The sequence below is a fragment of the Trichosurus vulpecula genome, chromosome 2 (genome assembly GCF_011100635.1).
Source record: "Trichosurus vulpecula isolate mTriVul1 chromosome 2, mTriVul1.pri, whole genome shotgun sequence".
Lineage (NCBI taxonomy): Eukaryota > Metazoa > Chordata > Mammalia > Diprotodontia > Phalangeridae > Trichosurus > Trichosurus vulpecula.
In genome coordinates, this window is record NC_050574.1 from 213545267 (window position 1) to 213559331 (window position 14065).

Sequence of the window (14065 nt, forward strand, 5' to 3'; positions counted from 1 at the left end):
GGGTTTCTCTGGGAAAGATAACTAGCATTTATAGCATGATTTTTATCATGGGAAATGCACCTTCATTTCCAAGCAACCAATTTACAACTAAGCTTTTGGAAAGCAACCATTTGGAATTTAGGAGTGCCTATATTTTTTCTTGTTAGATCATCTTTAATGTACATACAGGTCCATTTCCCAATTAATGCTATCCTATAATTGTTTAAGAGAGATTCAACAGCTGCAGTGAGGGAGGTAAGAGTTCCACAGCTGAGGAATGGCATTGATAAGTGAGGGAGTGCCCCCAGAAGGGAAACTATGGGGTAAAGAATTGGGGATGCAGTTATTTGAAAGACTGTCTGGGGAAGGGAGTTGTACTTGTTCTTCTTGTCTCCAGAGGATAGAACTAGGAATGATAAGTTAAAGTTGCAGAGATTAAGGCTTGATGTGGGGGTGGGGGAGAGGGGAAAGAGGGAAGGGGCAGGGAGTGATGAATCCCCACTTCCTAGAGGCTTACACCTTGTAAGTGACAGACAACATAAAGGAGATTTTCATTTAAGTATAGTTGGATTAGATGTCCTCTAAGATCATTTAAAACTCAGATTCCATGATTCTGTGATAAATGTGTAGGTTCTCAAAGGCAGAGAATGCATCCTTACCTTCTTATATTCCTCACAGCACCTAATAGGGTAAACAATCAAAGAACTTTTGTTGAATGATGAATTGACCCTCCCCAAAGGTTCAACTGGAAGAACACTGTATACTGACACTCCTTACATTCTAACTTTATCTCAACTATGATATTTTAATCAATACCTGTCTGGTTTTCTCTATAAAACAAGGTTTATAATAATGGGACTTTGAGAAAAACTTACCTATATATTTTCTCTAGGGTGATATGCTTGGATTTTGTTATTTGAATAAATAACATGTTACATTGAAGAACATGGGGAAAAAATCAAGATACGGCTTCATCTTTGGGCTGCCTTTGATTCTCCTTGGCTGGGGAATTTCAAAGCAAATGATACCTATCAGGTCTGCCAAGCATTTGGATTTGAATGAGCCTAGTGGGGCCACAGAAATGGGCCCAGTGGACACTGAGACAACCTAGATTTTTAAATATACTTTTCCAGATGGAGAAGGAGCAGAAAGTGCCTTGAATCATAAATAGTAAGCTTCTTGAGGACCTGGACACTCTGATTTATCTTGTTTCTCCCTCCCCACGAATCACATTGCCTTGTTCATATATTCAATAAATATTGGTTGAATGGAATTGGATTTTGCCTGGTTGAATTGCCTGCCCTGTTTTCTAGAGGTAGAAGAGAAAGAACAACAGACAGGAGAATCGAGTATTATTATGCTCAAGTGAGCAGAAGTGCCTATTTACAGACAGTCTAATTAACATTTGCTGGTAAATAAAAACTTATAAATGAAACAGAAATACTGTTTTGCCTTTTCAGATGTAACTGTGTGGAACCACATAATCCTAGCAATGATACCTTGCAGGAATGGAGAGAATTCAATATCTCTGCCTCTGACATAATTTGGAAGAACTTAACTGTGTCAGTAAGTGAAATATTGAAAGATTAATATGAGTGTGAATATTATCTTGGGAGGGGGGTATTTTTAAAACTTGAAAATAATCATTCCTATTAAGATTTAGGAATGACAATAGAATAAAATATGTATGTCGTTAGAGAAAGGCAGAAAGGTTTTTAAATCTGAGCAGTTTCAGTTACATTTTAATGAACTAGTTATTACTTTATCATCCTCCATGTACATGCTCATCTGACAAATAGGACTGAGGCTCATTGTGCCTTTACTCTGAAGACAAATTTACATATGAACAACAAGGGACTATGACTGAGATTAAGTCAAAACACATTTAATGACAACAACGGGTTTGACCTAAATTCTACCAGATGGCAAAACCAAAGCTGCCTTGTGTGGAAAGAATCTATAAGCTTTTATTTTAAACTCCCCTCCCCACTCCACCACCCAATATTCCTCCAGCTGTTCAGGCTACATTGGGGGGAGGGGATGCTTTGTTAACATCTCAGTTTGGCTGCTGAAATGTTTGCAGCATTCTCTGAATACTAGCTATGGGCAGCAGAGAGGTTTGTCTATTATGACAGTCTGCTCAAATAATTTCTGTAGCAATGTACCAAGGGAGATAGAATAATAAAGGAAACTGCCATGTATTTTGGGTCAAATGTGCCAAGGGAATGATTGAAAAGAGAAGCAGGGTACCTTTCTTAATAAGAACCTCCTACAATAAAGGGCAAGATATGAAAATGAGATTTTCATGTGTGGTAGGACTAATGTCAATGGAGACCACTCAAGGTTGGGATCTTTTATGCCTCCAGACAAGGAAGCATCGGGGAAGCTGGAGCCAGTCAGATTGCATGGGGGAAGAAAGCTGTTTGGGTCAGGAAACCTCTGGTTGGACCATAGCATACCTGCTTCCCCATTACCATTTCCTCTGGTCTGTTGTGTGTGGCTTTGTATGTGTACCTGTACCATTTCATGGTACTTTTTTTTAATTCTGTCTCCACCCAACTATATTTCACAGTTTTCTCTCACCACTATCTGTCTTCTTTTCTTTGTCTTATGATCATAGATTTAGAGCTGGAGGAGGGAATCTTTTTTTTTCCTTTTTTTTGGAGAGGGGAATGCAGGGCAATTGAAGTTAAGTGACTTGCCCAAGGTCACACAGCTAGTAAGTGGGTCAAGTGTCTGAGGTCGGATTTGAACTCAGGTCCTCCTGACTCCAGGGCTGGTGTTCTATTCACTGCGCCACCTAGCTGCCCCATGGAGGAGGCAATCTTAAAGGCATCAAATACAACCCTCACACTTTATAGATGAGGAAACTGAGGCACAGAGGGGTTAAAAGACTTGGCTAGGGTACCTAGAGAGTGTATAAGGTGGAATTTGAATCCCGATCTCCCTGATCCCACGTCCAATGCTGTCTCTCAAGGCCAGCTCATGTCTTTCTATTCTGATCTCCACACCTGCATCCCCAGATACTCCCAGGACGCCTCTGTCTCTTTCTGGATATCCCACTGGCTCATTGTGTTTCTTTCTAAACCTGGTTCTCCTTCTTTCCTCACTATCTCTCTGCATGGCCCTATTGTGAGTCACGTAGTCTCCTATAAAACTACAGTGTTATCTTTGATTTTTCCCTCTCCTTCACCCTTTGTATCTATTCAGTTTCTAAAATACTGTAGATTTCACCTCTGTACCATCTCTCACATTCATCCCCTCCTCTCTATTCTGACTTCTGTCACCCTAGCAGAAGCCCTCATCACCACCCACCTAGGCCGTTTCAGTTGCCTCCTAATGAGTTTCCCAATTCCACTCTTTACCCCCTTCTAATATAGCCTTCACACTGCTGTGAAGATGTACATTATTCTATATGGATCTATCAATGTCATTCTTCTGCTCAAAAGTCTTTAGTAGCTCCTCATTGTCTACTAAGTACAGTTCAAATATACAACCTCCCCCACCACACCCAATTGATATCATATTACTTTCCATGCCTCATCTTTTGTTGCTCCTCTTCATATACTTTATGATCCTATCTGAACTCTCCTGCTTCTGAACTTTACCTATGGTGGTGGTTCTTCTGTCTAAAATGCCCATATTTCCCTGTCCTCACCTGTTAAATTCCAACTTATCCATTAAAACCCAACTTAAATGCCACCTCCCAATGGAAACTTTTTTCTATTTCATTTCCCTTCCTCTTCATCCCATTGGTATTCTCATAACGCATTTTATTCTACAACTCTCTAATGCTTTTATTATGCAATGGTATATTACAGTTCCCTGTGTTTGTTTCCCTTACTAAACTGTAAGGTATATGAAGGGAGAGGTTACATCTTATCTAAGACTTTCAGTCTCACCCAAAATGAAACACAGTACTTTGCATACTGTGGATACTTAATAAATGTCTATTGAATTACTGTTACTGAATATTTGCTTTCTATACTTTTCTATCTTCAATCTTCAGCTGATTTTTTCTATTTTGTTATTTTTTTTCAGTTCTATCCTATGATTTCATCATTTTAAGGGACTCCCAGAAGGAAACTGACTACTTCAATATAGACTGGCAACTGTCCTTTGACCGTTAAGCTTAAGGGAGTTGCCTGGGGCACTGAGACATTAAGTGACTTGTCCACGGTCACACAAATAGTATGTGTCAGAGAAAGAACTTGTCTTCCTCTCTTGGGGGTTAGCCCTCTATTCACTGCACAGTGTTACCTGTCCAAAACATATTTTACTGAAGGCCAAACAGTTCCACCTATGATTTTAAAGGATAATGTAATTTCAGTGAAAGCAGTGGGTCTGGCTTTTATATGTCCTGGATATTAACCTTACTACATGATTACAGGAATAATAATTAGATGTAAGGTAGCCAGTCCAGCAGAGTATCTTATGAAAGAAAGACTTGTAGTTATAGTAATCTAGATAACCATATGGTTCCTTTTAAGAATTACAAGTTTGAGGGTCAAACATTATACTCTGAACAATATTTTCCAATCAAAGCAAATCTAAATTGTTTTTGTTGGTTTTTGGTTCACCTGTGAGGCACAAACATTCTGGCAGAAATTTTCATATTATTTTTCATTAGCTAAATGCAGCTTTTTTGCAATGTATAATTGCTATTCTTGACCATAAATGGCCTTTTTCACCACAAGAAAAGCTAAACAGTGGCTAAATCCTCTCATTCTGAAAGGTCTAAATTTAAAGATAGCATAAGAAAATATTCAGTTTACCTTAAATGAATATATGTGTGTATGTATTTATGTATGTATATAATCTTCTTAAAGGGTTGATTTCTCTATGCTATCAGTATTTTCCAGTGTTATACAGAACTTGTCAGACAGGAATAGTTCTCTGGAATTACTGGCTATTCCATTCATTTGCCGACTAATCCTAGATGTATTCCATTGTTTCATTAATTATCTCACTTATTGCTGTTTGAATAATTTTTCATATGTTTACGTTTGGTTTCTCCAACTACAGAGTTCCTTGGGGCAGGGACCATGTTCTATTTGTATCCCTCATGATACTTTAGTTGATGGGTAAAATAGTCTTTTCTCTCCATTTTTTTAGACTTACACAAAGTCCTTTCTCCTGGTTAGAGTTTTAGGTTCTCTAGTTACATACACACACAAATGGGACCAGCACACTTGTTCCAAATTTAACTCCTCCTCAGAAAAAAAGAATGACCAACGCTCAAGCTTAATAACACTAATGCCTTGGTAGTGCAGATTCATTTTTTATGTACTTGTTGTAGTCAGAGCCCTTTATTAGGTGGAAAAGACTATGAACAAACATTCTGATAGTGTCCATTTTTCATTCTCAAAATTCACCTTTTTTGCTTGTGGAGAGAATATGGTACTTCAAAGGAGGAAAGGTAGGCTGCACCTCATATACGCCTATAAATAAGCCCAAATTAGAGTTGTTTGGGTTTTTTTTAAGCCACACTTCTCCACAGTCTGAGTAGATTCACAGAAAGTAAACGAAATAAAGTTTACAGCTTCCTGTAAATAAGTATAATTTATTAAGTAGATTTAGTAGATAGGGCTTTGATTGTACCATGTTAAATGATATTTTTGAAATGACATTTCCATCTCCAACAGTAGAGATCAAGATTTAGCCAAAGAAAATACAGAGGCAGAAGAATGCAAGGACTTTAAACCAAGAAGTTAAGGAGGACACAAGCATTTATTAAGTACCTGCTATGTACCAGTCACTATGACAAGAACTTTATAAATATCTCATTTGAGGGAATGAGCAAGACAATCTAATGAAGAGATTAATTATTCCAGCCTTTAGAGCATGCTCCTTTTTGTCTTCCTGTCTTCTGTTTGATCATCTTTCAGGATTTCAGTTACATTTTCACTTGCCAAGAAATCCAGAGAAGAGTATATAACAATCAAGATTATTATTATTATTAATAATATTATTAATATTATTATTTTATATAGTTCCTAAAAGATTATAAAACACTTTATATACATATTAGTTCCTCTTGCCACTTTTTAACTATTCTTACAAAAGTTTTGAGAGAGAGAAGAGTTCGAAGGAGTGACAAAATTGAGACCTAAGATTTATTTGTGGCTTCTCATTAACTACGCTGTGTTCCCATTGTTCACGAAAGTTCAACTGATGTTAAGAACAATTAGAGTGGTCTGGAAAATAACAGGTATTTAGAATCATAGTTTTAGTCCAACCTGCTCATTCTACAGATAAGGAAACTAAGTCCAGAGGCTAAAATGATTCGCTGAAGGTCACCCTGGTGGTAATAAGTGGTAGAGGCGAGTTCTGAGCCCAGATTTTCTGACCCCCAAATCCAGTGATCTTTCCATTACGTTATGATAAATTGCCTTGGGAAAGGGGGCAGAGCTCTTGCAGATAACTAAAAGACAAACTTTGTTTCCAGAGAAGTCTAGGTTTATGTGGGGAAGATAACAAAACTGAGCTTTTCTATCTTAACATATTATGACTATTTATGACTATGAGGGCAAAGATTCCTATTTCTTCAGTGTTTTCCCTGATCGGTACCTCAGATATAGTAGGTTTTAATAGATTTCTTGAATTGGAATTTTTGTTTTCCTTTTGTAGACATTGAATATTAGATTCCTAAGGACCTACTTCTCATTGACAGGTTTCTATAGTATCATTAGTCAGTCAATAAGCATTTATCATGCACCTACTATGTTCCAGGCACACTGCTAAGTTAAGCACTGGGGATATAAAGAAAGGCCCAAAAAATGGTCCCTACCCTCAAGGAGCTAACACTCTAATGGATGAGATACATTCAAACAACTATATACAAACAAGATAATTTGGAGACAATCAACAAATGGAAGATACCATTATTAAGGGTGGTCAGGGAAGGGTTCTCATAGAAAATAGAATTTTAGCTGGGACTTGAAGAAGTCCAGGATATCCAGGAGGTGGAGATGAGGAGATAGAGTTTTCCAGGCATTGGGAACAGCTAATGAAAATGCTGCCAGGAGTCCAGAGTTGGAGTATCTCATTGAAGAAACAACAAAGAGGTTGGTGTCACTGGATTAGAGTATACAGAGGAAGAGTAGGGATGAGATGACTGGTAAAATAGGAAGGTGCCAAGTCATGCAGGGATTTAAAAACCAGAGGATTTTATGTTTAATCCTGGAGGTAACAGAGAGCCACTAGAGTTTATTGAATAGTGGAGTAACCTGATCAAACCTTTGCTTTAGGAAGACCAATCTGATGATGGAGGATAGAATGGAGTGGGGAAAGATTTAAGGCAGAAAGACCAGTTTGCAGACTGTTGTAGTAGTCCAGGTGTGAAGTGATGAGAGTCTTTGCCACGATAGTGACAGTGTTAGAGGAGAGGAGGACATATTAGACAGATGTTATGAAGGTAAAATTGACAAGACTTGACAATTAAAAACTGCTCTATGGTGTAAATCAAAGAGGGCAGAATTTTCCTCACAGTTCTCCTTGTACCAAGACCAATTTAAGGCAAGATTTGCCTTAGCTGATCAACAGAAAAAAGGAAAACTGTGACCTTTAAAATGTTCCTAAATGAGAATTTATATCCCAAGCCTTTTCATCATGAACAAAAGAAAAATCAAACTTTGGAATATCTACTTATTTCTTCACCATAATCTGTGGGGGTTTTAAGAATTCTCATCCTTTCCTGAAAAAGGAAAATTTTTGTGGACTCTGCTGCCACCTTATGGTGTAATGAGTTATTAGAAAGACTGTAATATTCTCTTCCTGGAAAATTCTACAAAGCAATGATGAAGGATAACAGGCAGAATAGACTTTTCCTATCTGGTACTCTGAGCATGCCTTCATAGAACCTGTATCTATTGCTTTTCCCACCTTAAGTTTAAGTGGCCTAGACTCTGACTAATTTCTCTCATTGCCAAAATGTGCCAGGGGGGAAAACATGCTTCGGTCTCTATTTTCCTCTACCTCACTTTTTAGTCTTTTCTTAGCAGGTGCTATGTAAAATTATCATTTGTCTATATGACTCAGTATGATCTCCCTCACCCCCAAACACACACACACACACACACACACACACACACACACACACACACACACACACACACACATGCACGCACACACACCACCACCACCCTCCTTATGCAGGTGGTAGATTTCTTAACTGTTTTAATTCTTGATACTCATTCCCTTTTTGTCAACATTGTTCTGGCCCCGGGGGAAGAAATGAAGCTAAGATTTGACCTGTGGTTCACTCCAGCCCCCTTGGACTTCCACAGGCAATCAGTGTCCCTTCATTTGCCGACCAGAATAGAGAAGCCTATTTGTTTGTTTGTTCCTTTATGCTCATCTTGTTCTAGGCATTATTAATTGAATGTATCAACATCCTTTCATTGGATTTGCTTTTTCCAATGGCTTAATTCTGATAATGTACCAGTTACCATAAATAAAAAATATGTAATAATGAGTGAGAGACAGACCCCAGAGCGGCTCTTAGGCAGACTTCCTCCTCACTGGCTACACACATTTGCCTCCAACAGGTGTGCCAGTAGACGGCAGGTCCTTGGGTACAAGAATTTTTGGATATTGGGTTTTTTTCTTTTTTCTCCCTGAACCGTATACATAGTAAGCGCTTAATATGAGGACACTAAGTAGCATAACAAATAGGACATTGGACATGAATCTGTGTCTTGCTATAGGCATTTACTAGTACTTCACCTACCTCACAAGTTTGCTGAGGCCTCGTGAGATTAACAAAATGTTCTCCAAACCTTAAAGCACTATATAAATGTTAGCAATTATTTTTTCTGTTATTATTAATAAATGCTTCTTGAATTGGATTGGAATTATCTGACTTGGTAGGATTAAAAGTTTGGACAAAGAGGTTGTATAAAGGAACAGTCACTAAAATGCATCTTTCTCTTCCTGTTAATCTTCCCTCTTCTGTCACTCATTTGTGTAATTCCAAAATTGGAAGATGGTTCTAGTGAACCTGTTCTCTGACCTTTTTCTGCCTGGCACCGATCTTGCTTGAAAATTATTCAACTTGCTCTTTGCCATGACCGTGGTGTTCTACTGGATTTTCCTTATGATTTGCCCCATCCCTGAACCACTGAGAAATATACTTAAAACATGCACTCTTTCATTTACTAGCTTTCTGTGATTTAGGGCAGGTAACTGAGCTTTCCTGGATCTGTTTCCTCATCTGAAAAATTAAGTAGCTGGACCAAATGAACTTGCATGTCCCTTCCTTTTCTAACTATCTGCAATCTATGAGCCAAGGATATCTTAGATACCTTAAAAACTAGATGCTCATTTGAGAAGTTGGTGGTTAATTTCAAGATTTTGGGGAGATAATGGAATTGCTGGAAGATCCCTGTGTTCTTGATGCTTAATTATCCAGGAAATGCTATTAACCTTTCCCAGATGAAACCACAGAACAATGAAAAAATGTTATAGTTTTTATAATTTATTTCCCTTGATGGACAAATTATGCCTGGCACCTAATTTCTCCACAATCAGATCAATATGAGTTTCCTGATTTAGTCATCCAAATGGATCCTTATAGTCACATTTGAAATACATTTAATCTTAAAAACATAGGTATTCTTACTAAATGGGAATATTTTCTCTTCCAATTTTCCCTTCTATTTATTGATGTATTCTAGTCTTCAGTTTTCAGCTCAGTTCCTTACCTCTCCCATCTGATCTCCATCTACTCTACCCTGTAATGATCTCTCCTACCTCTGAATCACAGTATTTCCTCAACTTCTAATTTTATTATGTATGCTCCTTTTGCCTCTCCCACTAGTTTTTAAGCTCTCCCTGGCATAGTACCAATACCAAGCATTCAACACATCCCTGTTGACTGATAAACCTTAGGTTCTCTTTCATTCTTATAAGAGATGACAAGAATTTGTAACTTAGACCTAAAAAGGAAAGGGTTTGAGAATGTTCGTGTTCAGATTTCAAATGGTAGATCTCTGATAGTAGAGGCTACATACCTCAGAAAATCTTGTGGAGCTTATGCTAGGTAAGCTACTCTGAGACCTTTAGACAAAAACTAGCTATATCAAATATATGTGTGTATACATGCATACATATATACACATACGTGTGTGTTCTAATCTTCAGTATTTCCATAATTTCACCATTTGTTTTCATTCTCTTCAACAGGAATGTAATTCTTTGCATGGAGAATATGTTGGCAGAGCCTGTGGGCATGAGCACCCATATGTTCCAGATGTCCTCTTCTGGTCAGTGATTTTGTTCTTCTCCACAGTGACCCTGTCATCTACATTGAAGCAATTCAAGACTAGCCGGTATTTTCCAACAAAGGTACTTTAGTCATATTCTTCATTAGAAATGGGCAACATAATATGAAAGATGTCATATTGGAATGGTGGTTATTTTTGAACTGAGCTTCAACCACACGTTCTTTTCCCATCTCCAAATGCCAATGACAGGCAATTATAATCTTCTTCCAATATACCCTGGTTACTTGTACCCCGTGTGCTGCCTACCCACCTTGCCTATATTAGATCCAGCTCTTTTTCATCACCCCTTGTGGACATCCCCTTTGGGCTTCACAGAGACCTTATAGAACCTCTATAAGGCTCTACTTGATATTAGATACAGGGCTTATTGAAATGTTGTTCAGATTTGTAGGCAATGGGTGCAAAAAGAAGTGTCAGTCCCTTCCTCCCACCCCAATTACATCTGCATGTTTAGAATCGAAAATAAACAGAAACAGCTTAGTTCAATATTTAATGCAGCAAAGTAACACCTATAACGTCTGATCCAGCCAAAAACAAGCTCTTTAGGGGGTGAGCTGAAGATGATAATCAAATTTCCAGACTGGGAAAATGCTTCAAGTGCTGTTCCTGCCAGAGAGGCCTTCTGTTTGGTCCCCACCTCCTTCCCCTATGTAGGTGGAAGATTTCTTTTTCTTTTAGGCTGAATTTCATCATGTAATATAGAGTAACCCTTCTTTTTAGCCAAAACAAAAGCCACTGCGTGTGTTTTGTGTACTTTAAAGACATCCTCTCATAGGCCAGGTCCTGCTTTAATTTACGGATGTCCTATGAAAGAGACGCATAGCATGATCCTAGAACCACCTTTAATTGTGTCTATTCTTCTCTTCCCATTTCTCTATATCGTCATTGTCGTCCTCATGTGCCAGGTGACCTGACTGAACTATCCTTAGCAGCAGCATCTAAATCAGTATCAATTTTAGCATATATTTATATTTTAAGCTTCTGAGTTTAGGAAGGTCTGAGTTCAAATGTGGTTCATACACTAGCTTATGACCCTGGGCAAGTCATTTAATTTCTGTTTGTCTCAGTTTCCTCATCTGTAAAATGAGGGTAATAATAACACATACCTTCCAGGGTTGTTATCAGGATCAAATGAGATATTTGTAAATCACTTTGCAAACCTGAAAGCACTATGCAAACTCTAGCTATTGTTATTTTTAAACATTTTCTATAAACTGTTTAAAATTATGTGGTCTAGTGGAAAGAGGACTGAGCTGAGAGTCGTTAGAAATAGATTCAAGTCCTATCTTTGCCACTCACTAAATATATGACCTGGGGTAAATCACTTCATGGACCCAAGCTTCCCCATCGATGATATGAGATTAAATGAGGTCACAGGATCCTAGATGAAGGGACTCTAGAAGTCATCTAGTTCATCCCCCTTGTTTTGTAGATGAGAAACCTGAGGCCCAGAGCTCTTAGGTGATCTGCCCTATCTTACATTGGTAGTCAATTGCACAATTAAGGTCAGAATCTATGGCCTCTAACTTCAAATTCAGTGCTCCATGTACCACACTCGCTTTCACAATGAGTACTCAAGTCACTTCCTTCTATAAAATCCTATAATTCCATGTCTATTTTCTTAGTCCACTCACTGAGTATCTCCTCTCAAATATCAAAAGGTATTTTCAACATTGAGCCACGAACTTCAGGCAGAATCCAGACTACCCAACCTTATTCTGAATTCTAAAAGTTCACAAGCTCACAGACCTAGCAACTAAATATTAAATTGGAGCACAACCATCATCACTGCTATGTTCCGACTAATTTTAAATATTTCTATCTGTGACACAAGGTAGAGCATGGGTGTGGCTGTGTGGGTATGTGTCTTGATCTGCCCCATAGAAGGTATTTCTGGCCCTCAGTTCTTTCATGTATAAAATGAGGGGAGTTAACGTTGCTGTCGGTATTGTCATTGTTTGGTTGTTTCAGTAGTATCCAATTCTTCAGGACCCCATTTGGGATTTTCTTGGCAAAGATAATGGAATGGTTTGCCATTTCCTTCTCCAGCCCATTTTACAGATGAAGAAACTGAGGCAAGCAGGGTTCCCTAGGTAGCTTCAAATTTCCCTTCTGACTCTAGTTCAATAGCCCTAATTCTAATCAACATATAGGTATAGCTATAGCAATGTCTTGATTTATAAACTATTTACATACATATTTGTTTTACTTTAGAGGGAAAGTTAAGGATAATAACCAAACCCATAATGATGGAATTTTGTGGCTCTATGCTCTAAATTCCATTTAAAATATTTGCCATAAGCTTCATTTTCTTTGACTCACACAGCAATACATAATACTTCACTGCACCAAATGACTTATTGTTTTTCGTTACGTCTAGGTTCGATCCATAGTGAGTGACTTCGCTGTCTTTCTTACTATTTTGTCTATGGTTTTAATTGACTATGCCATTGGAATTCCATCTCCAAAACTGAAAGTTCCAAGTGTTTTCAAGGTGAAACCCTCCCTTCCCCTTCCCTCCTCTCCTCTTTATCTGTTCTCTTCTCCCTTCCTCTACTCTTCCTTCTCTTCCTCTATTCTCCCCACCCCTTCTCATTTCTCCCCTCCTTTTCTCTCTTTTTCTCTCCCCTTCCCTCCTGTCCCCATCTCTCCTCTCCTCTTCTCCCCCAATATAGTGTATAAACACTTGTGTAAAATTTATAACGCTGCCTAAATGCCAGTTACTATTTATTTATCTAGTATTATTTGTCCAGCTTGAATTTTTGTAATGGAGAACCTTGTCACCTCAACCATTTACATGAACATTTAAGAAGTTGTTTCAATAATCCGGCTAGCAGCTGCTGTGGGGGGGGTGTGAAATCAACAACAACCAGTTCACAGAATGCTGCAAAAGCGCAGGTTCTTTTGATCTGCTTTACTACGGAAAGCAACATTAAGGGGTTGACAGGTTCACTTTAATCCAGCATACAAATATCCCTCACTTTGTTCAGGGGAAAAAGCCAGCACCTTGAACTTCAGAGCAAATACAAATACAAAGATACATTAGAAACAGACCAAATCACAACTCATAGTTACCAAAAAGCATCAACATCTGAGTTCGCAAGCCAGGGACCTTGACAACAGCTGGCCCAGAGTCATGTGCCACTCCTCCTGTGGCTCAGAGCTCCAAGAGAGAGAAAGCCAACCCCTGGTTTTATATCTTTTTCAGGGTCAAGGGTGAGTCACACATGCAACTCACCCATGTGACCTAAAATCATCACAAAGAGGCGACTTAAACCCACATGGTCTAAAAGCCTCTGATGTCCCAAACATGCCACTCAAACCCATGTAAACTAGGCCCTCCCCTGAGGCAAGGAGGTCACCAAGGACTCCCAATCTAATCAAGGAAACAAAGGCCAAACTCTTCAAGGGCACTTGGTTGAACTGAGTGCTAAGAGCCATTTTGATTGCTAGCACAGAAGTATAGAATGACAGAGGGGTAAATGAAATTTACCAGTCAATACTAAAACTTGGGTACACCATTAGAAAAAAGAAGACTCATGGAAATTTAAAAAAAAAACCTAAAACTTTCTATGGACATTTCTAATTGGTATTTCTGCATATAACACTGCTGATAGTTAAAAGATATTTATAAAGTTAATGCAATATAACATTTTAATTCAATTTTATGCTAGAGTAGCTTTTTTATCCTTTGTTCTGAAGATGCTATTTGACTCTACTTACCGACTGATCAGCTCATCAATCTTCCTGGTAGCTTCTCTAAGACTCCAATGGAATAGGTACCATTATTATATATTAAC

General features: G+C 38.3%; 1 protein-coding gene across 4 annotated transcripts in view; it reads left to right on the plus strand.

Annotated features, from left to right (window-relative positions):
- The window catches only part of SLC4A10 (solute carrier family 4 member 10), a 274145-nt gene that overhangs the window by 222389 nt on the left and 37691 nt on the right, over positions 1 to 14065 (plus strand). For all 4 annotated transcript variants that reach the window (XM_036743354.1, XM_036743356.1, XM_036743355.1 and 1 more), the window contains 3 exons: positions 1440 to 1545; positions 10165 to 10326; positions 12646 to 12759. In XM_036743354.1, the coding sequence (XP_036599249.1) occupies positions 1440 to 1545; positions 10165 to 10326; positions 12646 to 12759 (382 nt within the window). The remainder of the gene's footprint in view (positions 1 to 1439; positions 1546 to 10164; positions 10327 to 12645; positions 12760 to 14065) is intronic.